General features: G+C 52.0%; 8 protein-coding genes across 8 annotated transcripts; 3 read left to right on the plus strand and 5 right to left on the minus strand.

Moving 5' to 3' along the window:
* Positions 1 to 87: 87 nt before the first annotated feature.
* LAESUDRAFT_724010 (uncharacterized protein) lies at positions 88 to 1,888 on the minus strand. Its single transcript, XM_040908521.1, has 4 exons — positions 1,689 to 1,888; positions 1,504 to 1,640; positions 420 to 1,445; positions 88 to 364 (listed from the first exon to the last, which is right to left on the minus strand). Exons 1-4 carry the CDS (start codon positions 1,849 to 1,851, stop codon positions 128 to 130), a joined length of 1,563 nt encoding a protein of 520 aa, XP_040766244.1. The 5' UTR covers positions 1,852 to 1,888; the 3' UTR covers positions 88 to 127.
* Positions 1,889 to 4,891: 3,003 nt separating this feature from the next.
* On the minus strand, positions 4,892 to 5,415 carry LAESUDRAFT_736010 (uncharacterized protein; the record flags this gene model as incomplete). The annotated part of the gene is made up of 2 exons (XM_040910651.1): positions 4,892 to 5,238; positions 5,265 to 5,415. 2 exons carry the CDS (start codon positions 5,413 to 5,415, stop codon positions 4,892 to 4,894), a joined length of 498 nt encoding a protein of 165 aa, XP_040766245.1.
* Positions 5,416 to 6,278: 863 nt separating this feature from the next.
* Positions 6,279 to 7,087, plus strand: LAESUDRAFT_69303 (uncharacterized protein). The gene has a single exon (XM_040906149.1). It carries the CDS (start codon positions 6,535 to 6,537, stop codon positions 7,000 to 7,002), a length of 468 nt encoding a protein of 155 aa, XP_040766246.1. The 5' UTR covers positions 6,279 to 6,534; the 3' UTR covers positions 7,003 to 7,087.
* On the minus strand, positions 7,084 to 8,400 carry LAESUDRAFT_69293 (uncharacterized protein). Its single transcript, XM_040906144.1, has 2 exons — positions 7,227 to 8,400; positions 7,084 to 7,163 (listed from the first exon to the last, which is right to left on the minus strand). The coding sequence occupies exon 1, from the start codon at positions 8,143 to 8,145 to the stop codon at positions 7,228 to 7,230; it is 918 nt and encodes a 305-aa protein (XP_040766247.1). The 5' UTR covers positions 8,146 to 8,400; the 3' UTR covers positions 7,084 to 7,163; position 7,227.
* A 547-nt stretch (positions 8,401 to 8,947) lies between these two features.
* On the minus strand, positions 8,948 to 11,074 carry LAESUDRAFT_757742 (uncharacterized protein; the record flags this gene model as incomplete). The annotated part of the gene is made up of 21 exons (XM_040912353.1): positions 8,948 to 9,049; positions 9,110 to 9,139; positions 9,216 to 9,327; positions 9,385 to 9,409; positions 9,473 to 9,530; positions 9,593 to 9,620; positions 9,672 to 9,731; positions 9,782 to 9,885; positions 9,936 to 9,978; positions 10,040 to 10,055; positions 10,108 to 10,119; positions 10,176 to 10,200; positions 10,259 to 10,293; positions 10,355 to 10,380; positions 10,435 to 10,460; positions 10,513 to 10,530; positions 10,590 to 10,599; positions 10,655 to 10,753; positions 10,800 to 10,813; positions 10,868 to 10,946; positions 11,001 to 11,074. 21 exons carry the CDS (start codon positions 11,072 to 11,074, stop codon positions 8,948 to 8,950), a joined length of 996 nt encoding a protein of 331 aa, XP_040766248.1.
* Positions 11,075 to 12,272: 1,198 nt separating this feature from the next.
* On the minus strand, positions 12,273 to 14,197 carry LAESUDRAFT_697463 (ATP-dependent protein binding protein). Its single transcript, XM_040906309.1, has 8 exons — positions 14,146 to 14,197; positions 13,987 to 14,091; positions 13,816 to 13,919; positions 13,535 to 13,762; positions 13,255 to 13,482; positions 12,975 to 13,202; positions 12,693 to 12,920; positions 12,273 to 12,637 (listed from the first exon to the last, which is right to left on the minus strand). The coding sequence occupies exons 2-8, from the start codon at positions 14,088 to 14,090 to the stop codon at positions 12,384 to 12,386; spliced, it is 1,374 nt and encodes a 457-aa protein (XP_040766249.1). The 5' UTR covers position 14,091; positions 14,146 to 14,197; the 3' UTR covers positions 12,273 to 12,383.
* Positions 14,198 to 14,802: 605 nt separating this feature from the next.
* Positions 14,803 to 16,377, plus strand: LAESUDRAFT_69777 (uncharacterized protein). The gene is made up of 4 exons (XM_040906320.1): positions 14,803 to 14,874; positions 14,939 to 15,331; positions 15,384 to 15,759; positions 15,809 to 16,377. Exons 2-4 carry the CDS (start codon positions 14,995 to 14,997, stop codon positions 15,936 to 15,938), a joined length of 843 nt encoding a protein of 280 aa, XP_040766250.1. The 5' UTR covers positions 14,803 to 14,874; positions 14,939 to 14,994; the 3' UTR covers positions 15,939 to 16,377.
* Positions 16,378 to 16,593: 216 nt separating this feature from the next.
* Positions 16,594 to 19,323, plus strand: LAESUDRAFT_724017 (cytochrome P450). Its single transcript, XM_040908522.1, has 15 exons — positions 16,594 to 16,689; positions 16,751 to 16,760; positions 16,825 to 17,207; positions 17,258 to 17,390; positions 17,452 to 17,646; positions 17,695 to 17,843; positions 17,926 to 18,041; positions 18,089 to 18,206; positions 18,262 to 18,275; positions 18,326 to 18,492; positions 18,548 to 18,570; positions 18,621 to 18,702; positions 18,754 to 18,882; positions 18,938 to 19,081; positions 19,148 to 19,323. The coding sequence occupies exons 3-15, from the start codon at positions 17,003 to 17,005 to the stop codon at positions 19,233 to 19,235; spliced, it is 1,563 nt and encodes a 520-aa protein (XP_040766251.1). The 5' UTR covers positions 16,594 to 16,689; positions 16,751 to 16,760; positions 16,825 to 17,002; the 3' UTR covers positions 19,236 to 19,323.

The following is a 19,323-nucleotide window of genomic DNA, read 5'->3' on the forward strand; positions in this document are numbered from 1 at the left end:
CTTGGTCTATCATTGAGTCTTGACCCGAACCTCGAGGCCTCGTGCCTCTTGCAATGAAACATCAATTACATCTTCAGACATTAAGCCTTGTCATCCAGAAACTGTCATGGACCATAGACGCCTTCTCTTACTGCAAAAGGTCCGGATGCTCAAGAGTCCAACGGCTATGTGTCTCTCGAAGCAGTTTCAGGAACTTCTCAACTTGCATCTTTGTAGCAATCGGATGTCGCTCCTCCATCATCGCGATGACGTTGGCATCCTCACAACACTTTCCACCAGGCCCGTACAGCGCAGTCAGAGTCAGCATCTCCATGCCCTCCTCTCCCCATTTGTCAGGCAGATTGAATGCACGCATGACGTGAGACTGTGGAGAAGTCGGCTTACGCAAATGCAAATGACAGGGATTTGATATGTCTGACCTTCGTAATCTGCACGCCGGGCGCACCCTTCAGATCAGCAGGCGTGTACTTAGACACGTACTTGTCAAACATGCTCTTCACGTATTCATATTGCTGCATTTGCTGCGACATCGTCAGATTGTGTTGCCTACCGATGCGGAACTTCTCCCACGCTGGGTCTTCCAATATCAGGGACCGCAAATGCATGCTCACTGCATTGTCCTGCTCAGAAGCAGGGCTAATCGGGTTGAGACCGGCAGAGGGAAGAGTCGAAGTCTTGGGGAAAGGGTCCCCAGACATTCTAGTTTGTGTGTTGGACACACCGAGCGAGGTGGCAAATCGCGCGAACGAAGACCGTAGGAACGGATTAGCCGGAGCAGGCGGTGGGGTAGCCAAAGCAGGAGGTTGTGCGGCCAGAGCAGCGGCAGGAGCAGCTTGGAGTTCTTCTTGGACTGCCCGCGAGTGGCTCATGGGGAAGCTGACGTTCTGAGCAGGCGAAACATCTCGCGACCCATCCAGACGTCTGACTTTGTTGGGAGGCAAGGAATCAGACTCAGAGGAGCTAGAGCTTCTAGAGCTCTCATACAGCTCCTCCTCAGATGGAGATGATTGCGAAGATGAAGGGGTGGGGAGGAATTGGGAGTTTTCATGAGATGCACCAGCTTGGGGAGGCGACGGAGAGGGCACATGTGCATTGTGAGAATCTTGAGACGCGGCTGATGTCTGAGTGGTAGACGGTGTGAGCATCATGGGCTGCTCTTGAGGAATTGGTGAAGGCCGATGAGGGCCTGAAGGGCTAGCACGATGAGAGGAGTGCCGCAGATCAGGCGCATCGGAGTGCGTGCTGGTAGAACGTCGTCTCTTTCTTGATGAGGAAGGTTGCGATACGCTTTCAAGGTCATCCTCGTCAAGGATCATCACCTCGGAAGTCGGAGACAGCATAGACTCCGTCACAGGTGTGAGCATCTCGCGTTCGTAATGCGGCGGTGATCCGGCAAGTTCGGCCATATGAGCCGCTACACACTCATTGTCGCAATCGTGAGGTGCCTAGGTTAAAAAAAATGAGCGTTCAGTTGATTATTTCCACCAACAGTGGGAGACATACATCCTCAACATAGATGTCTAACGTTCTTTGCTTTGTGATTAACAGATTCGCGGTGTGACATTTGATCGCTCCCCCGCATGTGACCCTCATGATGTATTGTCGGTATTTCCCTCGCATACAATACAATTTAGCTCTCCCTGGAAACTTCCATCAGTACTCGTTCCTTCATGACGCCTAGCACGCACCATCTATCCTGGATGGGCCCCTCTGTAATTCATGAGAAACCTCCTCAGCATCTGCCCAATATCCAACGGCCGGTTCATCGTCCATTCGAAGAGGTACATAGACTTCTACTAGTATCTCCATGGGCTCATCGCCACGCCGATCGTGGATAAGAAGAGTGACCATGCGCACCACGCGTCGAGTTGTCTTGAAAGCTGGGCTTCGCTGCAAGGAAGAAGCAATAGCATTGGTTCCGCCTGGTGTGGACGGGCCTGGAACCTGACCTACCGATAATGCGTGTGATGATGAATCTGCATGTCTTCGTGATCTACGGTGGCGCTCTGACGCAGTGTGCTTGTCAGTCCTCCTAGGTGGTTGCGAGGACTGAAGGTATGTCATGGATGCTGAGCTAGAGGAAGTAGGATGATGTGACGTTGTATAAAACTCAATAGTCCCGTCTGGAGTGATGTTGTCAGGTGCTACGACATTCATGAATCGAGGGTTAGAGGAATAATCAAATGCCGGTGGAAAGGCGTTTGCAGCATAATGGCCAGAGTTGGACGAGGAAGTACCAGCAGAAGGCTCCGCTTGTTTGCGCTGAGAAGGTGCTTTATCACGTTGCTTGTCGTGATGGTTACGATAGTACGATCGACTCGGTTGTTTTTCAGCTGAGCATCCACCATGTTAGTAGCATGCATTGAGTGGAGAAACTACAAGATGCACTTACTGGCGGCACTGCGGTGCACTGAAGACGTTGGCGGGGGCGTTGTTTGAGGTGTGCCGTACGACGATTCGTATATGGCCAATTCGGGAGTTTGAGCCTGATCGGGTCGGAACGTCGCCACGAACGGACCCTCTGTAGGCAGTGCAGAACCAAATAGAGCAGACTCATTTACATATTTTCTCGCTCGCATTATGGTTCTTGTCATTGTTTCTGCTGGATGGACTTCTACAGAATGCTGCAATGGCCCAGTATGCCTCTTGTGATGCTTGCGGGATGTAGTTGATTTCCCCATATCCTTGGAAGACTTCCTCTTTCCTTGCGCAGGCTGGTGCCTGGCTGCTGTCGCCTGTCCGGTCCCATTCGCTGCACGAGATATCACAGGATGTGTCTCATGCGTTGCGCCAGCTCCCATGGGGTTGTTCGCATTCCATGAAAATGCGATTGGCTGCCGGAAAAGGGGTGCCTCAGAAGGAGCGCCGTGGGAAGAGGAGTCTTGCGCGGGCGATGTTGCGAAATTTGGAGCAACTGAGTTTGATGCCCCATCATCAGATTCAGGGGAGAGGAGACGAAAGGGCCTCTGTGTATACACATCCTTGGTAAGCTATAGCTGAGGTTGCCGCAAGAAACGTACGTACCGGGGAAGGTTCTCTATCAAGGCATCAGAATGAAGACAAGGGTATGAGCCGAAAATAGTAATAAATACAGCTTGAAAGGCCAGGAGAAATATACTAGAATGCGGAACCTTGCACAGACGTAGCAGAGCTCGTACATGTGCTACTATGCTCGACAACAAGTCACAAGCTGCGTGCTACCTGTAGACAGAAGGCCAGCATGATTGCCAGCATGGCTTCGCCGATTACTTGCCGACCCTCCACATTACATTCGACCCTGTCAGGCGATCCATGCGTCATAGAGCTGACATGAGAGAGCGTCTGTGGAATGCTGCGACTATCGCCCACGATAGATAGCCGAAGCACAGCATTCTGTCGAAGAAACAATACAAAAGCTGAGGAACTCACGAAGAATCACTCCGCATTCTCAGCTCGGAAGATATACAGATGTTGGATCACCGGTTCTAGACCACGATGTAACTGAGTTTATCTGTCGTAGATCCAGCGACTATTAAGCAGCGGGATTCGTGTGACTCGTATGAGATTCTCAGCACTACAAAGCGAGATGCTCCGAACCAGACAATATCATTCAGCAAAGCCGTGGAGAATCAAGAAGCCCAGAATTGGCTATTCCTAGCAGCAGAATTGCCAATAGCTTGACTTAAAAAATGCCAGTGTGAAGTCGAAGTTTCAGATCGAGTACAAAGGACGAACGAGAAGAACAAAGGCGTTGTTTCAACATTCAAAACACGGTCACGTGGGTGGCAATACAAAGACAGCCACAATGCATCAGGCCACGAATGGGCCGCTCACCTGCTGTACTGCTGAGTACTGAAGACTGATAGCTTTATGGGATTTTGCGGGAAGTATCTATCTTATTTCGGGGCGCGATCATGATCGATAAGTCATAAATTTCTGCATGCGTTCTCAGAAGATTCGTGGGCCGACTCGAAATGAACCCTATGAACAAACAATTTAATGTTGAAACGCTATGAAACCATTAGAATCTCTGACACCGAGTAGAAGTTGGAACTTCTCGTAAATGACGAACATGCGTATAGTGTACTCCACCTGCAAGGATGCATTTCAGTATGATCGTGCGGCAAGATCAAATGATCATAAAGCAATACATATGTACGCGAGCCGAGCATACACAAAAGCCCTTGTATAATGCCAATAGCCTTCGTGTGTCAATACGCCCCTAAAGCAATCTGAAATGCCGAAAACTCACGCGCCTTGTCATTCATGAGGCGCTGCTTCGCGACGTCTAATGCAGCACGGGTCACGAAAGGAGAGTTGCATGGATCTCGCTACAGTGCACATACCAGCAGGATTAGATGTGATAGGACAGAATAAACTGAGACGTGACTACTAGTTGGGCTGCACGATGGGGTCGGATACGGTGGTCATTCCTTCATTGGCTAACGTGCGATTTTGGAGTCCGATACAGAAAGGAGGTGCTTGTCATCGTGCGCCAGCGATCTTTGACATATACTAGATTGGATAAAACACCATTCTCTGTCAGTAAATAGTGCTTCATGACTCAAAGTATGCCATACACTGCAACAATCTTGCTTAGTGAATGGTGTGTGGATAGGATATAGTGTTTGTTATGGTGCGAATGTGAACTGCCACGGTCCTAGTGTGCTAACACTCGTCTTTGCTTGTGCAGCAATCAGTGGTGGGGGCACACAATGATATAGGGAGGGCAGATAGGTAGTACAGACAGTAACGCACTGTACATGGTAGTGCTTGAATTATTGATGGGCATGTAACAGCACTAGGCAGCCATTAAACAGGGTGACCATGCATGCCTAGGACTGCTAGAACAATAATATCAGAAATGGAGATAAAGAGGCATGAGCAAGGAGCACTCACTGAATCATTGTGATTAGAAGAATCGGCCTACTGCCATGGCCCTCTCCTGAGGTGCAGTACCCGGCAGATATGGCCAGTACTTGGTCAGCGCCACTCTGGCCTCATTTGCAGCGCTCGTTGAGATAATGCTCGCATTGGCAAGGTCGAGCGCGAGTGTATGCAACCAGTATCCACATCCCTCTCCGATGGGTGCGAAAATATAGTTGTCCCTTTTATGCTTGATAATCACAGTGAGAATGTTCTCCACAGTGATTCCACAGGCAGCCTCCGTTGACACCTTGTAGATGTGATCGTCTGTAAATTTGCAGGTTTCGTCTTCGCGAACGACCATACCAGGTCTCCCAACTTCACCAGGGACAACTCGACGTGAATAGAGGCTGTGGAACTTGTTTGGAGGAAAAGGGTCCAGTGATTGGTCGGTGGCTGTCCATCGCAACTCGGATCATTGTGTAAGTTCTGGTGGGCGATGAAATGTATGTAGAAGACCGGGGGATGTAAGTGATAATGAATCAAAACACATTGCACCCCAGTTGCCATCAACGTTTGTGATGTGTGAGGAGATAGACTTGTCAGAGGCCATGACTTTAAATGCCAGCCGCGTGCACTTGCAAGTTGTCTGAGACGAGGCATACCCCGGCAGACGCCGAAATCCAGCCCTGTTTTACGAGGCATGTGAGCATGCTGCTCATAGGCATGCCTATAGAGAGACCACCTCAACTGCTCGAGGAGCTTGATTCTTGATCACTTTTGCCCATCCACTCGGGTGTTTCAAGATGAACATCATCCTGGTGCGTGCGCGTCTCACATTAAACAAAAGCATCGCCTTTTGGGCGCTCTCGGAGACTAGAACATCTTTTGGATCAGACCCTAGGATAGGAAGCACAGACTCCAGTGTCATGAGGTGTTTCGAGGGATGGCATACTTTAAGATATCTTTTTTCCACAGCGGGTGCGATTCCATTACTCCGACGAATCCTGCTTGGCCCATGTGTGATCTTTGGGAGGAGACATGGTGTCTTGAATCTAGCTCACGGGTTTCACGCAGGATGGTGCTCTCTGCGAACGTAAGGCACTCTAAACGGTTTTATCATGATTCCTATCGGACCCTGGAACATGACTCCATGCGCCGCAGCTCTTCCGAGAGGCGAGGACATTTGGCAAGCGTCGACCGGCGGAATGGATGCTACTGTTTTCTCGTCATGATGTCTCGAAGCATCAAATTCCCGTTGGTTCCTCGGGTATCACGTCTCATGATTGGTAAGGGCTTCGCAGTTCAGTGCTCCGTCTTGAAGCAGACCTGCGTTCTTTCATCGATGACTTCGACAGCAAGGCATTAGTCCACCATTGCAACGAGTGCATTTGTCCGAGTTCATCGAGAACAGGCATTCCCTGCAACCACCGCCCGCAATGTCCGCGGTCGAAGAATTCAAACTGCAACAAATCGGGGCAGACTCGGAGCTGCCGAAGGGAGACACCCAGGACGTCAGCTCACAGAAGCTCCTTTCTTGAGTCCTGCGCCACTACCAGTAGAAATCCAAGATGGTGGCCTCCATACGTGGATGTCCGTCCTCGGAGATTGAGTCGGCTTTGTTTCTATCTGGGAGAGAGGGCTTGATCGCACCATGCTCAGCTTTACTGTGTTATTTTGCATATTCGGATGCTCGTACTCGTTTGGTGTCAATCAGGCGTACTTTACACTCGCTGGAACGTCCAACTCGTCCCAATGTCAGCTGGATCGGCTCTCTGCAGGTATGTCATAGGAAATTTCATACTGCAGTTACATTCATATATCGTCCCAGTATCAAACAGGTTGCGACAAGCTTGTATTCGACTGTCTGCCCCGACACCAGCGACAGAGCCTGAAAGCAAAAGAACGATATGCCATTTTCTCTGCGTGGATAACGAAGAAGAGTCACAAGGTGAACATGATGATCACTCGACAAGCCATGATGTCGGGACTCGCCCAATCTGGGCAATCCTTTTCTCACCCAAGTCACGATCGACTAAGATGGATTTTTCGCTTAGTACCATTGTCCGGACAAGTCTTTGTTGTCGCATCGCGGCTTCAAGTTTGGAAGAGAAACTGATAGAGGACTCCTTGAGAAATCGTCGTGGTGAGTCCTGAGATGCGGGCCACATCAGGGGTCGATGGACCGCTAAATCGGCGCCAAGCGTCCGTAGTACGGCGTAAGCCTGCCTGCAATTCTACACCGTGCCATCGCATACCCGGTAATTTCATAACGTCGGGTGGGGACAGCGTAGTGAGTGATCTGCCCAAGTATAAAGCTGATAATCCTTCGCCGTCAGTACAAGTGCGATGCAAGTACCATCAACGAGTACGCAGCTCACCTCAAGAGCTTCTTCCGGTCTCGTTCTCCAGCAGACCGTTCAAACACCGAACAACGATTCCGACACCTTCCTCCACGCTCGCCTTGTCGCATTCGACCACCCGAACCAGTACTCTCCCGAATCGATCAGGATGCCACCTCTTCAGCGCCGATTTGATCCTCTCCTTCCGAGACTGACCCTCCGAGTGCAAGGGCGACAGCACGAACGCCTTCACCGCAGACGGGGTTATCTCCTCGACCGACTGTGGCTCCGAGAACATCGGCCACGGAATCGCGCGAAACGTGAGTTCAGCGGGTGTCGCAGAAGTGGATGTGATATCCGCCCATTTTGCCTCGTACGCTTGTTGCCATGCCTTCTTGTCAGCTTCATCGCGCCGTGCGTTCTCCCGCTTCCTCCGCCTCTGCTCTCTAGCCGCATCCTCCGCTTTCTGCCTCTCATACGCAGCCCTACACCTCTCCGTTTCTAGCCTGGCCTGCTGCAATCGCCTTAACTGCTCTCTCATCGCGTCTTCCTGCTCTCTCAACCTCTGCGCATCTATTCTCCACGCCTCCTTGTAAGCTTGATGGTGATCGTCCCCGAAGAACAGCGAGCTCAAGGAACTGGTGTCAAACGTCGCGCGGAACGTATTGTCGCTGCGGAAATAGTGTTCTTGCTGCTGTAGCGCTCGCCGGAACATATCCTCGGTTTGGCAGGCCATCGCTGCCATGTCTTCTTCCAAGACCCGAGATAGAGTCTGCGCCATGTCATCCCATGGAGTCCACGGATTGGGATGGCTGTAGGTATCCGCGGTATGCGATCGTCGAAAAGGAATCGTCTGAGGCATCGCGTTCGTAGATGAATGATGTCTGTGGCGATGGTGAGAGTGCGAATGCTTCGAACGGTGATATGCAGCATCTGTGTATACACCGTTGTAGTTCATTTTGATCGGCGTATCGAAGGGCAGATCGCGAGTTGCAAGTTGGGTACGATTGAATGTCCGCGAAGAGGAGAGATGGCAAGAAGAGAACCGGCGGGAGAGAGAACATAAGTACTCGACATTAAATCACTGATGAATTGCATATCCTGATCTGGCCAATCTCTCGAGGCCCGAGGCTCACCCTGCTACTTCCTCGTGGTGTATCAAGGGCGTTGCAAGAAACGCTCCGAGCATGCCCTCGAAGGCGTGCCCTCCCGCCTCCGTGATCCGGTTATTGACCAACGCCCATATAATAGGTCATGAAATGACACTCAGTCGCGCTAATCAGTACGACATATTAATCCTGCGCACCTGAGGAGCAGCCCATTTGCACTAAAGAGGTACAGATCCCATCTCGTGCGTCTGATAAATTAGCCATCGCTACCGCCTCCAACGAGTGCGAGGCCGCGGTCTTACCGAAGGTGCGGTAGCTTTACTGCGGCGATAGTAAATTGCATGGCTGTTATCGCTGAAATGAAAGACACGAGCATCGTGCATGGCCTCCATCACCACTCTGAAGCTGCACGCATCAACCAACACCGACACGTTTGATGCTCGCGTTTCGAGCTCCACGCCGCAGTAGAGCACGATGCCATCATCGGTATTCTCACTCGGTCTCGCCAGCTCCAAGCACAAGATGTTTCTATTGGCAAGTCACACTAGCGCAGCAGTCCAATAGGTAATCACAAGGCAAGCCTCACGCGCCCGCTCAGAACCACCCAGACAACGGCGAATTCAACATCTCGATCGATCCGTCATATGTAACTCATTCAGCGACGATTTTAGAGCCACCAGAATGATGCCGAGGCGGCGACGGTATCGGGTCATCCGTCACGTAGTCCACCGTCTTGTCCACGTTAATTTGTAACTAAACCATGACGCCCATCAGCGACGAAGTACAGAGCATAGAGAGAAGAGGGGGACGCACCTTCGTGCCGGTGAGGTCGACTTCGTCAGCCTGCACAGTGCGTACCATTTCGTCAGAATCGGCTGTTTCTGAGGGTGGAGAGATCAACCTCGGAGGGGAAACGTACCGAGTCCCGTCTATCGTGAGAGATGTGATGGGCGAAGATGACTGGAAGCCGGTGTCCTTCCTCTTCCGAACTCGTCGCGTTCTGGGTGCGCAGCAGCTTCCGAGCGTTCATGCTGACGGAGGAAGGGTTCAGTGCGGACATAGAGCGCGAGTAACTGTAAGAGACGTACGATGCCAGGAAAGAATTAGCGTAAACTGCGAAATGCGAAAGGGCATGTGAGTGGACGCTGGCGTGTGAGATATTCATGGATCACCTACGTTTACTGATTGCAAAATGAAGGCCAAGATAGATAAGAGCGTGGGGCTTGACAAGCCACTGCAGTCAAGAGACCATCAGATCATACAAGATACGGATGCAGAATCGTCGATAGCACTCACAAAGATTAAGGAGAGCACAGTGGCAACGCTAAAAAAAACCGTCAGCAGCATACGCGCCAAATATGCGGAAAGGTTCTACCAGGTAATCATCCCATTCTCTACCGTGTACAGCGTCACGGAGTTCAAGATATGGTCTAACCTGTGTCAAATGTCAACGGGCGCTCCAAAATCGGCTGACACTCTGCCTACCGCCCACTGCCGCCGTGCCTGTTGATTCGCAAGAAAATACATAAACCGGAAGTGATCGTGATGTCAGCTGCGGTCGACAAGACCAGACCTAGCGTGAAGAGCCACTGCAGGGACTTGAACAGCTGATGTATGGCCGGCGGACCAATTGACTCACCCGATAGTGGGCGTAGAACTCGTAGTAGCTCCGTGCGCGGATCCTGTGAGTCAGCGATTAGCTTTAAAAACGGATAGAATTGAGATGGCATGGAAATGACCAACATTTCTGCAGATGTAGCTGGTACGAGATATTAAGCACATGAGCGCTCAAGAATATCGGACTTTCTTACCAACAGCGGACACTAAGGATAAGGTGGCCGATAAGTAACAGATATGGCGCGAGCGCAGGGTAACACACCTAATCGCCCGAAGGCCACAAGCACCTAGCAGAACCATATCAGAATATTCGAGGGTGTTTCCATTGTGAAATAATTGACGCACCATCGGGACAGTGATGAAGTAATTGCCCCTGCTGACTAGAAGCGTACCAATCTGGATCAATCGCTGGGTTGCCAACAGATGCACACCGTGACTCACGTCTCAGCAAGCGATAAGAAAAGAACCTAAGGAGAGGCTGCGTCAGTCAGGCGGCACGTTCACGGATATTTTGCACATACATGTGGACAACAAAAGTGGTGATCGCCTACGCAGTTTCATCAGCCCACCTAGCTCACAAGAAAACCAAAAAGACACACAGTCATTGCAATGGTGAGCTGTATGGAATTTTAGAAACGTCAGGCTCGGTCGTTCACAGTCGTTGGGGGAAACATACCCCAGCGGTCCTGTGAAGGGCTCAGCGACATGGCCAGTGTGATAGGACGGACGCATACGACATACCAGAATACGTGATCAGTTATATTCGCGTCTCCGAAACTGGATACGAAATATTGCCACATAGCCGCCCAAACCAGGCATGTGTGGAAGATATCTAGGGCACTGAACAATATTCAGCATTGGATTGCAAGATGCAGCGGGGACATACAAGATCGTTGCAACCTATCTTATAACGAGTGAGTATGTGGTCATATATGCGCGGCGCAATAAGCGTACAATTGTCTTTAGGATCGTAGCGTCCTTCTCAAATATACGTGCGTATAGAATAGTTTGCATCATGACCACGCCCGAGAGCCTTGCCGCGGTGTCAACCACACATCATATGGCATCAAAGTGCACGATAACTCACGCAGTCGCCGCCAAACCGCCAATTACGAGAGAGCCCAAGCTCGTGCGGGCATTTGAAGGCGTCACTTGCACCATCTTGCCAGAGTTGCCGCGTCACGTGCCACATGCAGCGGGGTGAAGAGAAAGGCGGGGAACGCAGAGTAGAGAATGCAGAGCGAACGGCGCGGGTTCCCGCCCTCCTGGCAGATTTAAGGGACGGTCCATGCCCGCGAGGGACAGGACGAAACAATCTCGATCATTAAGCGGCCGCTAACTATAGGAGGACGAACTAGCTGACCGGCGCGACTGCCGTGGCGGCAGGAGGATTTTCCTGCGTGTGTTCATTCAACGTGGCATCGTCCATATTGCTTCCGCCGCTCCGTCGGACGGTTGCACCTTCAGCGATAGCGCGTGCAGTAAATGTCCCGCGAGTCTGGCTGAGGAACCCGCTGGTGGCATCTTGCTCTCGCGACCACCGCAGACGCGCTCGGCAAAAACCGTCCGGCCGTCGTGGGTCGAGAACTTTAGAGAGGCATCGACGATCCCTGGGGCGCGCGCGGGGGTTCGCTGGTGCTATGGAAATTTGACTGATCGCCCCGGATACAATGATCTCGCCCAGACTAGCTCTACCCAATGGCGTCCAGAGTGCCCCACTCTCAGTGTGTCCTCGTCGCAAGACAAGAGCTGCATAGCTCGACTGGTCGGATCCGTTTCATTTGTAGGCTGCACCCACTCCTTGGGGGCCCCCGAATTGACGTCGAACGGGCCCGCCTTCTCAGAGAGAGGGGTAGATATCTTGATCACTATCGATTGTGCTGCGCTGACTGTCATGGACGATGGGCCATGTGCAAAGGGACTTCTGGTGCGTAGAACATCGTCGTCGGCGACGAGAGATCGTTGCTCGTGGGACGACTAAGTACTCACGACGGACTCCAATGGGTGGCCGGCGGTAGAGATCGGCACCAGAAACTCGGCGTGAAACCTGAGAGAATGGGGCGCTTACACCGTCAGCTTTCTTCGCATTCTGCCGTGTACCGGGCTCTGTAGCATGTCACGACGCACACGAGCGGAGACGTTTAGGAATCTCACCGAACTTGACATCCTCCGCAGACACAGCCTTATACTCATCTGATGCTCGGGTGTAGGCATGGACTAGACCCTCGAACAGAATACTCTTTACTCCCGCGTACTGCGACGTGTCCCGTCGCCGTTCCTATGCGCTCGCTTCTGCCGCGCATCGCGACACAACGCGTGCTCTCATGGCCAATTCTCACACCGCTGCTGTCACAGGGTACGACCGAGCGTCGTGGATCATATACTATGAGAATGCGCACAATACAACAATGACAGTACAACGATGATCAAGAAGAAACCTCGTACATCTAACTACAACAGGCGACAGCGCTCACTGGCCGCCACGGAGACGCAGCACCAAGTGGAGCGTGCTTTCCTTCTGGATGTTGTAATCCGAAAGAGTGCGACCGTCCTCCAGCTGCTTACCCGCGAAAATCAGGCGCTGCTGGTCGGGTGGGATGCCCTCCTTGTCCTGGATCTTCGCTTTGACGTTGTCGATCGTGTCGGACGACTCCACCTCAAGAGTGATAGTCTTACCCGTCAGCGTCTTGACGAAGATCTGCATTCCACCACGGAGACGGAGGACTATATGCGCACCGTTAGTCAAGCATCACCAAATTGGGTAGTAGTCAATACATACCAAGGTGAAGAGTGCTCTCCTTCTGGATGTTGTAGTCAGAAAGAGTACGGCCATCCTCCAGCTGCTTGCCAGCAAAGATAAGACGCTGCTGATCTGGCGGGATGCCCTCCTTGTCCTGGATCTTTGCCTTGACGTTGTCGATGGTGTCGGACGACTCGACCTCGAGGGTGATCGTCTTACCCGTCAGCGTCTTGACGAAGATCTGCATTCCACCACGGAGACGGAGGACTTTATGCGCGTCGTCAGTCAGGCATCGCCATAGCTAGTAGCAACAGAACATACCGAGGTGAAGAGTGCTCTCCTTCTGAATGTTGTAATCGGAAAGCGTACGGCCATCCTCCAATTGCTTGCCGGCAAAGATAAGACGCTGCTGGTCCGGAGGAATGCCTTCCTTGTCCTGAATCTTGGCCTTCACGTTGTCGATAGTGTCAGACGACTCGACCTCGAGGGTAATCGTCTTTCCAGTCAAAGTCTTGACGAAAATCTGCATACCACCACGAAGACGGAGGACTGATAAGGACGAATGAATACCAACACGGATGGAATGACCGACGAGACATACCAAGGTGGAGGGTGCTCTCCTTCTGGATGTTATAGTCGGAAAGGGTGCGACCATCCTCGAGTTGCTTCCCGGCGAAGATGAGACGCTGCTGGTCTGGAGGGATACCCTCCTTGTCCTGAATCTTTGCCTTCACGTTGTCGATCGTGTCAGACGACTCGACTTCGAGGGTAATCGTCTTGCCGGTCAATGTCTTGACGAAGATCTGCATACCACCACGAAGACGGAGTACTGACAGCGACCGATAAATATTAACACGAGCAGGATGATTGACGAAACGTACCAAGGTGGAGGGTGCTCTCCTTCTGGATGTTATAGTCAGAGAGGGTGCGGCCATCCTCGAGTTGCTTCCCAGCAAAGATGAGACGCTGCTGGTCCGGAGGAATGCCCTCCTTGTCCTGGATCTTCGCCTTCACGTTGTCGATGGTGTCTGAGGACTCAACCTCGAGGGTGATGGTCTTACCCGTGAGGGTCTTGACAAAGATCTGCATACCGCCACGGAGACGGAGAACTGGACGTTCACGTTAGCCGCTGTGGCATGACAAGCAATCTATAGCTACTTACCAAGGTGGAGCGTGCTCTCCTTCTGGATGTTGTAGTCCGAGAGAGTGCGACCATCCTCAAGCTGCTTGCCAGCGAAGATCAGGCGCTGCTGATCAGGGGGGATTCTGCAAGATCAGGCGGTCAGCCTCTCATCCAAACCACCTCTCATATCCTCAAATAGCACAAACTCACCCCTCCTTATCCTGGATCTTGGCCTTGACGTTGTCAATGGTATCCGAGGACTCGACCTCGAGCGTGATGGTCTTCCCGGTGAGAGTCTTCACGAAGATCTGCATGCTGCACAGGAATTCAGCGCCACTCGCGATATCGCGTACGCTGACGAGTACTCACGTTGTAAAGAGTTAGATTGATGGTGTGAGAGAGCGATGGAGGTAGTGGTGGTAGTTGGAAGGAGAGCAGCGTCGTCCACAGCCACGCTTATGAATGCCGCGGACGTTGCCGGACTCAGTCCAGATGCTGACGCCACCAAGCGAATAATCGCCGAGTCTGGCCTGATATGCCCGTGTCAGCTATCCTGATGTTCATGCTTGCGCACAAGAGGACTTGGGTTTATGCTTGGAGTACAATGCGCGGAAGCAATGCTACAGGCTTCAGTCGAACAACCTGCAACGTTAACATATGCGCATAATCAAGTTTTTAGTTTTTATTCTAAGGCCTCAAGCATTTCTGGATGATTCGTTGGAGCTGTGGGCACCATCTCTGTCGATTCACTCCGTTCTCGGGGCGGAACGTCTGCATGCATGCCCGTGTTTTTTTTGCATCTGTGTTGCATGAACAACCTACCTCGTCCGGACGACCCGAGAAGATCTATCCTATGTGCATTCGCACACTGCGATCCATGATCCATCCAGGAGACTAGCTTCGCATACACGGCCGACCTGCCACCCTTGAAAGCAGATGTATGGCGCTGTATGGCGCTTCTGTAGCTGCCATGGGTCAGCACCGATATCGGAGTACCGTTGGGTCTGTACATAAGTCGACCAAGGACTTTGTCAGCGCGGAAAGTCAGTCAGCAAGAACTCCGAGCACGTCATCTCACGGACCCTCAGCGAACACAAGGCTAGTGCTCTTTATATAAACCGGCCCTGCGTGATCTTCCGCTCACTCACCAGCCGTCTCGCAGTACTGTTACTTCCGCTCACTAATTGACTTCACCACTATCTCTCAGCTTTCATCACCATGTCATCCGCGGAGCCCGACAAAGTTAGTGCCACTCTCATGTACTATTCTCCTCCATTGGATGGTTCCAAGCCCTACAACAACATCAACGCGGATTCCTCAACCGGAAAGTTAAAACGCAACTACGGTGACGAGCCGCACGAGGTCGAGATCGAGAACCTCCGTGGAAGGGAGGACTCGGTGACGCTGGATACGGCGGGCTTTCAGTTCTTCCGCCGTGCGTCATCACACAAGGACTTCACGGATGATAGGGCGATCGAGGCGGAGTACTATCCGGAGAGCATCGCACTCGTCAAGGAGCTCATGGGCGCGAGCCGTGTGGTTCCCTTTGACCACAGTGAGTTCACATCTCGTCGGCTTACATATACCAGTGGCTGATCTTCAGCCAGCTATCCGCCGCCGTCGCCCAGGCGAGGTCGATGACGCGCCCAACAAGCGACAGCCAGTCCCGCTGGTACACGTCGACCAGACCACCGCGTCCGCCATTGCTCGCGTACACCGTCACCTCCCCCCAACTGACGCTCCCGTCCTCGTCCGGCGCCGCTTCCAAATCATCAACCTTTGGCGGCCAATCAAGTACGCCGCGTACGACTGGCCACTTGCGCTGTGCGACTATCGCTCGGTCGATCCAAAGGCGGATCTGGTGCCGGTGACGCTGGTGTATCCGGACAGGGAAGGCGAGACGCTGGGTGTCAAGTACAACCCATCCCACAGGTGGAAATACTTGCGTGGGATGGAACCTGACGAGCTTGTCTTGATCAAATGGTGAGTTCTTTGGATGCGGTCGCCTGCGGACGGCTGATCTGGTACGCAGCTTTGATTCGAAGACGGATGACGGGACTGCTCTGCTCACGCCGCATACGGCGTTCCCTGATCCGAGCACTCCCGAGGATGCACCTTACAGGGAGTCGATCGAGCTGCGCTTGCTGGTGTTCTATGACTAGAACGTCGTGTGGCATCGTATCTGATAGGCAGTGCTCGCCTTAGACCGTCTGTGTAATCAAGCATTTTCGCGCGTCGTTGTCATGCTCTTACGTTCTTGAACCACTGTTTCGGCTTCTCATTCAGTGGTGACTCATCTTGACGATCCTGTTATGACAACTTTGGCGACGGAGATCCTCAAACTTGAAGGACAAAATGGGATCTTCCGGCGTTGAAGATAAGTATTGAAATTTACGTCAGTAGCCTCGGCGAGACTCTCCGTCTAGTAAATGCGACCGCGCAACGTGCGCACTGTGCTCATGTGGCTTCCCCAAGCCAGGGACTGCTCCTTGGCGTCCAACTTACCAGCGACTCAGCACTTCTGATATTGGAATGGCTGGATTGCGTTTGGGTTGGCGTATCCACGACGAATAACTCGAAGACTTATACTCATTCCTAGACTCGATGTGATCCTTTACGTAACTGGCGGCCTCGAGGTTGGTACATGCTCAATTAGTTATTGTGGTTCCGGTCGCTCCTTTCGCCGTGCTGACTGTGACTAGCCTGTCTAGCAGCCAGGCAGATCTAGATTGGATGCATTCCGCATTTCAACAGGGTGAGTCTCACGATACCATCGCTCCAGCACACGAAAGAAACATGACACCTGTTCAGTGAAGGCCCACACTCATGACAGCCCCAGAAAAGCATGCTTGTCTACAACAGGTCAATGAGAGCCCCATCTAGCTCCTCCAATGTATTCACGAATATCCAAAGGCGAGCACAATCCTCAGCGACACTATGATACGGTGCCCTCACATGTCACGACATGTAATAGAGAACGCTAGGCATGTTCTGGAATTATGAATCAGATAGAAGCATGAACCTCATTGTGTTCATCGATCGCCACAGTCCGTCAAATATGGCAGCACCAGCGGACCCGGGTCATTCCTAACACCTCACGATACATCCCTTGCCCTTGTGACAATCGGGGAGCGGATGGCATTACATCCGCAGGTCCAGCGTGCCCCACGATCTGGCCCTTCGTCCAGTATAAAGAGGCTGTTGACAACCCTCTCATCATGGAATGATGACTACCATTCTTCCGACGTTATCTGCGAATCCGGTACTCATATGTGTCGTGCTGCTGTGTCTGGTCCTCCTCCGTTCTTGGGTACGAGCGAGGGACCGACACCTGCCTCCTGGCCCAAAGCGACTTCCTATTATCGGAAACGTCCTTCAGGTACCGCTCGAGAGGCAGGAGCTTACTTTTGCCGAATGGGGCAACAGATTTGGTATGCTCTGCTCGTAGAAGCTTTGCCAGCAGCTACTCAGGCGGAAGCAGGGGATGTCGTTTATGCACGCTTGTTTCATAAGCATGTCATTATCCTCAACTCCGTACACGCTGCTCGTGAGCTGTTGGAGAAGCGTGGTGCAATATATTCAGATAGGCCCCGTTTTGTGATGTATGCCGAACTGTGCGTTGCATGCAATTTTTCCATTCATCGTGATCGTTATTGGCGACGCGTCATGTTTCAGAATCAAGGCTTTTCACCCGAATCTTGTTCTCATGAAGTACGGCGATGCTTGGCGTCAACAGAGGAAGTGGTTCCAGGCGACTCTTTTGACCAGGACTGCACTCAACAGTTTCCAGCCAGTTCAGCGGCGAGAAATGGTGCGGTTCCTCTCGGAATTGATTCGAACGCCTAAGGACTTCGCGTCGCACATCAAGAGGTCAGCTCGATCTGTTCAGAACGTCGAAGATACTAACAGTTAGAACAGATATACGGCCGGCGTCTTGTTCGAGATCAGCTACGGACATACCGTCACGTCCGATGACGACGAATTCGTGGTCAAGGCAGACGAAGCCTTTACGGGAATTGTTGAAGCCGGTGGAGCTGGCTCGACTTTGGTCGACTTCGCTCCCATATGTAGGTGTTGTTTCACGCTTCTGATATCTACCCGTCGCACGTTATCTGGCGCTGACCACCCTCCTTCCAAATATGTCAACAGTGCAGTATATCCCAGCGTGGATGCTAGGTGCAGGCTTCAAACGTCAAGCCTTGGAGATCAGGCGGTCGGCATTTGAAGCCATGAACGTCCCATTCATGAGGGTCAAGGACGAGATGGTATGGTAAATTTCGTTACTTGTGTCACATTGTCTGAACGGATCCAGGCACGTGGCGCCGCAAAACCATCGTATGTGAGTAAATTGCTCGAGGAAACATCCACCGGTCCTACCAGTGCCGAGGACGAAATTGGTATCAGGGCAGGCGCATCCGTCATGTATCAAGGTAAGAGCGATGGAAAACATCCGGAGCAGTTTCTGAGTACACTCTCGTCCATTAGCTGGTATCGACACCGTTGGTATTGCTCTTTTACGTTTGGATCGAGGCTCACACGACGGTTTCAGACCGCTACAGCGATCACGTCGTTTGTCTTAGCCATGACTTTGTTCCCCGATATCTATCGGAAGGCTCAGGAGGAGATGGACGCAGTCGTCGGTCGTTCATGGCTCCCAACCTATACTGACAGACCGTCGCTGCCCTACTTGGAGAGCGTGTTGAAGGAGACGTTCCGGTACGCTCCTGCCCATCTCCGTGTTACTGTTCATTAGTTACTCTCATCGTCTTAGCTGGGCCGCTCCCGCTCCTCTTGGTATGTAGCATTCAAGGCTCAGCAGAAGGCATGATTGAACCGTCGTTCAGGTGTGCCTCACCAAGTCGCTGATGATGATGAATATCGCGGATACTACATCCCTGGAAGATCTATGATCATAGCGAACATTTGGTAGACCATTTCTTCACGTTCACAGTAAAGCCTGTCTTATTGATCTGCTAGGGGTATGACACGAGATCCGGAAATGTTTCCTGCGCCAGAGGTCTTCGACCCAGAACGCTTCCGCAAGACTCCCGCGGATACGGAAGACATACCCGATCCTTCCACATTTATCTTTGGGTTTGGACGGAGGTAAGACATGTATCCGTCAGTGTGCATCATGTATCGCTGCTCACATCGACTGCAGGGTTTGCCCTGGCCGCATGCTCGCTGACTCGAGCTTCTGGCTCATTGCAGCGAATCTAGTAGCAACGATGGATATTGGAAGAGAACGCAACGAGGCGGGACAGGAGGTCATCCCTGTCCCAGAGTTCATACCCGGGGCCGTAAGGTGAGAGTCGGGCCTAGCATTGATTGGCATTTGTGCACGAGAAACGCCAACCATTCAAATGCGTAGACACCCGAAGCCGTTCCTCTGTAGCATCAAACCTCGACACAGCAAGGTATCTCAGCTGCTCTCCCAAGCCAGCAGCGAAACCAAGTGAGGGATCGAGATCAGGATTCAACGCGCTGTACATGCCTGCTAAAAGGCTGTTTGTTCGAATTGTACGAATACTTTTGTCTCGGTTAGGT

The sequence above is a fragment of the Laetiporus sulphureus genome (genome assembly GCF_001632365.1).
Source record: "Laetiporus sulphureus 93-53 unplaced genomic scaffold LAESUscaffold_11, whole genome shotgun sequence".
Taxonomy (NCBI): Eukaryota; Fungi; Basidiomycota; class Agaricomycetes; order Polyporales; family Laetiporaceae; genus Laetiporus; species Laetiporus sulphureus.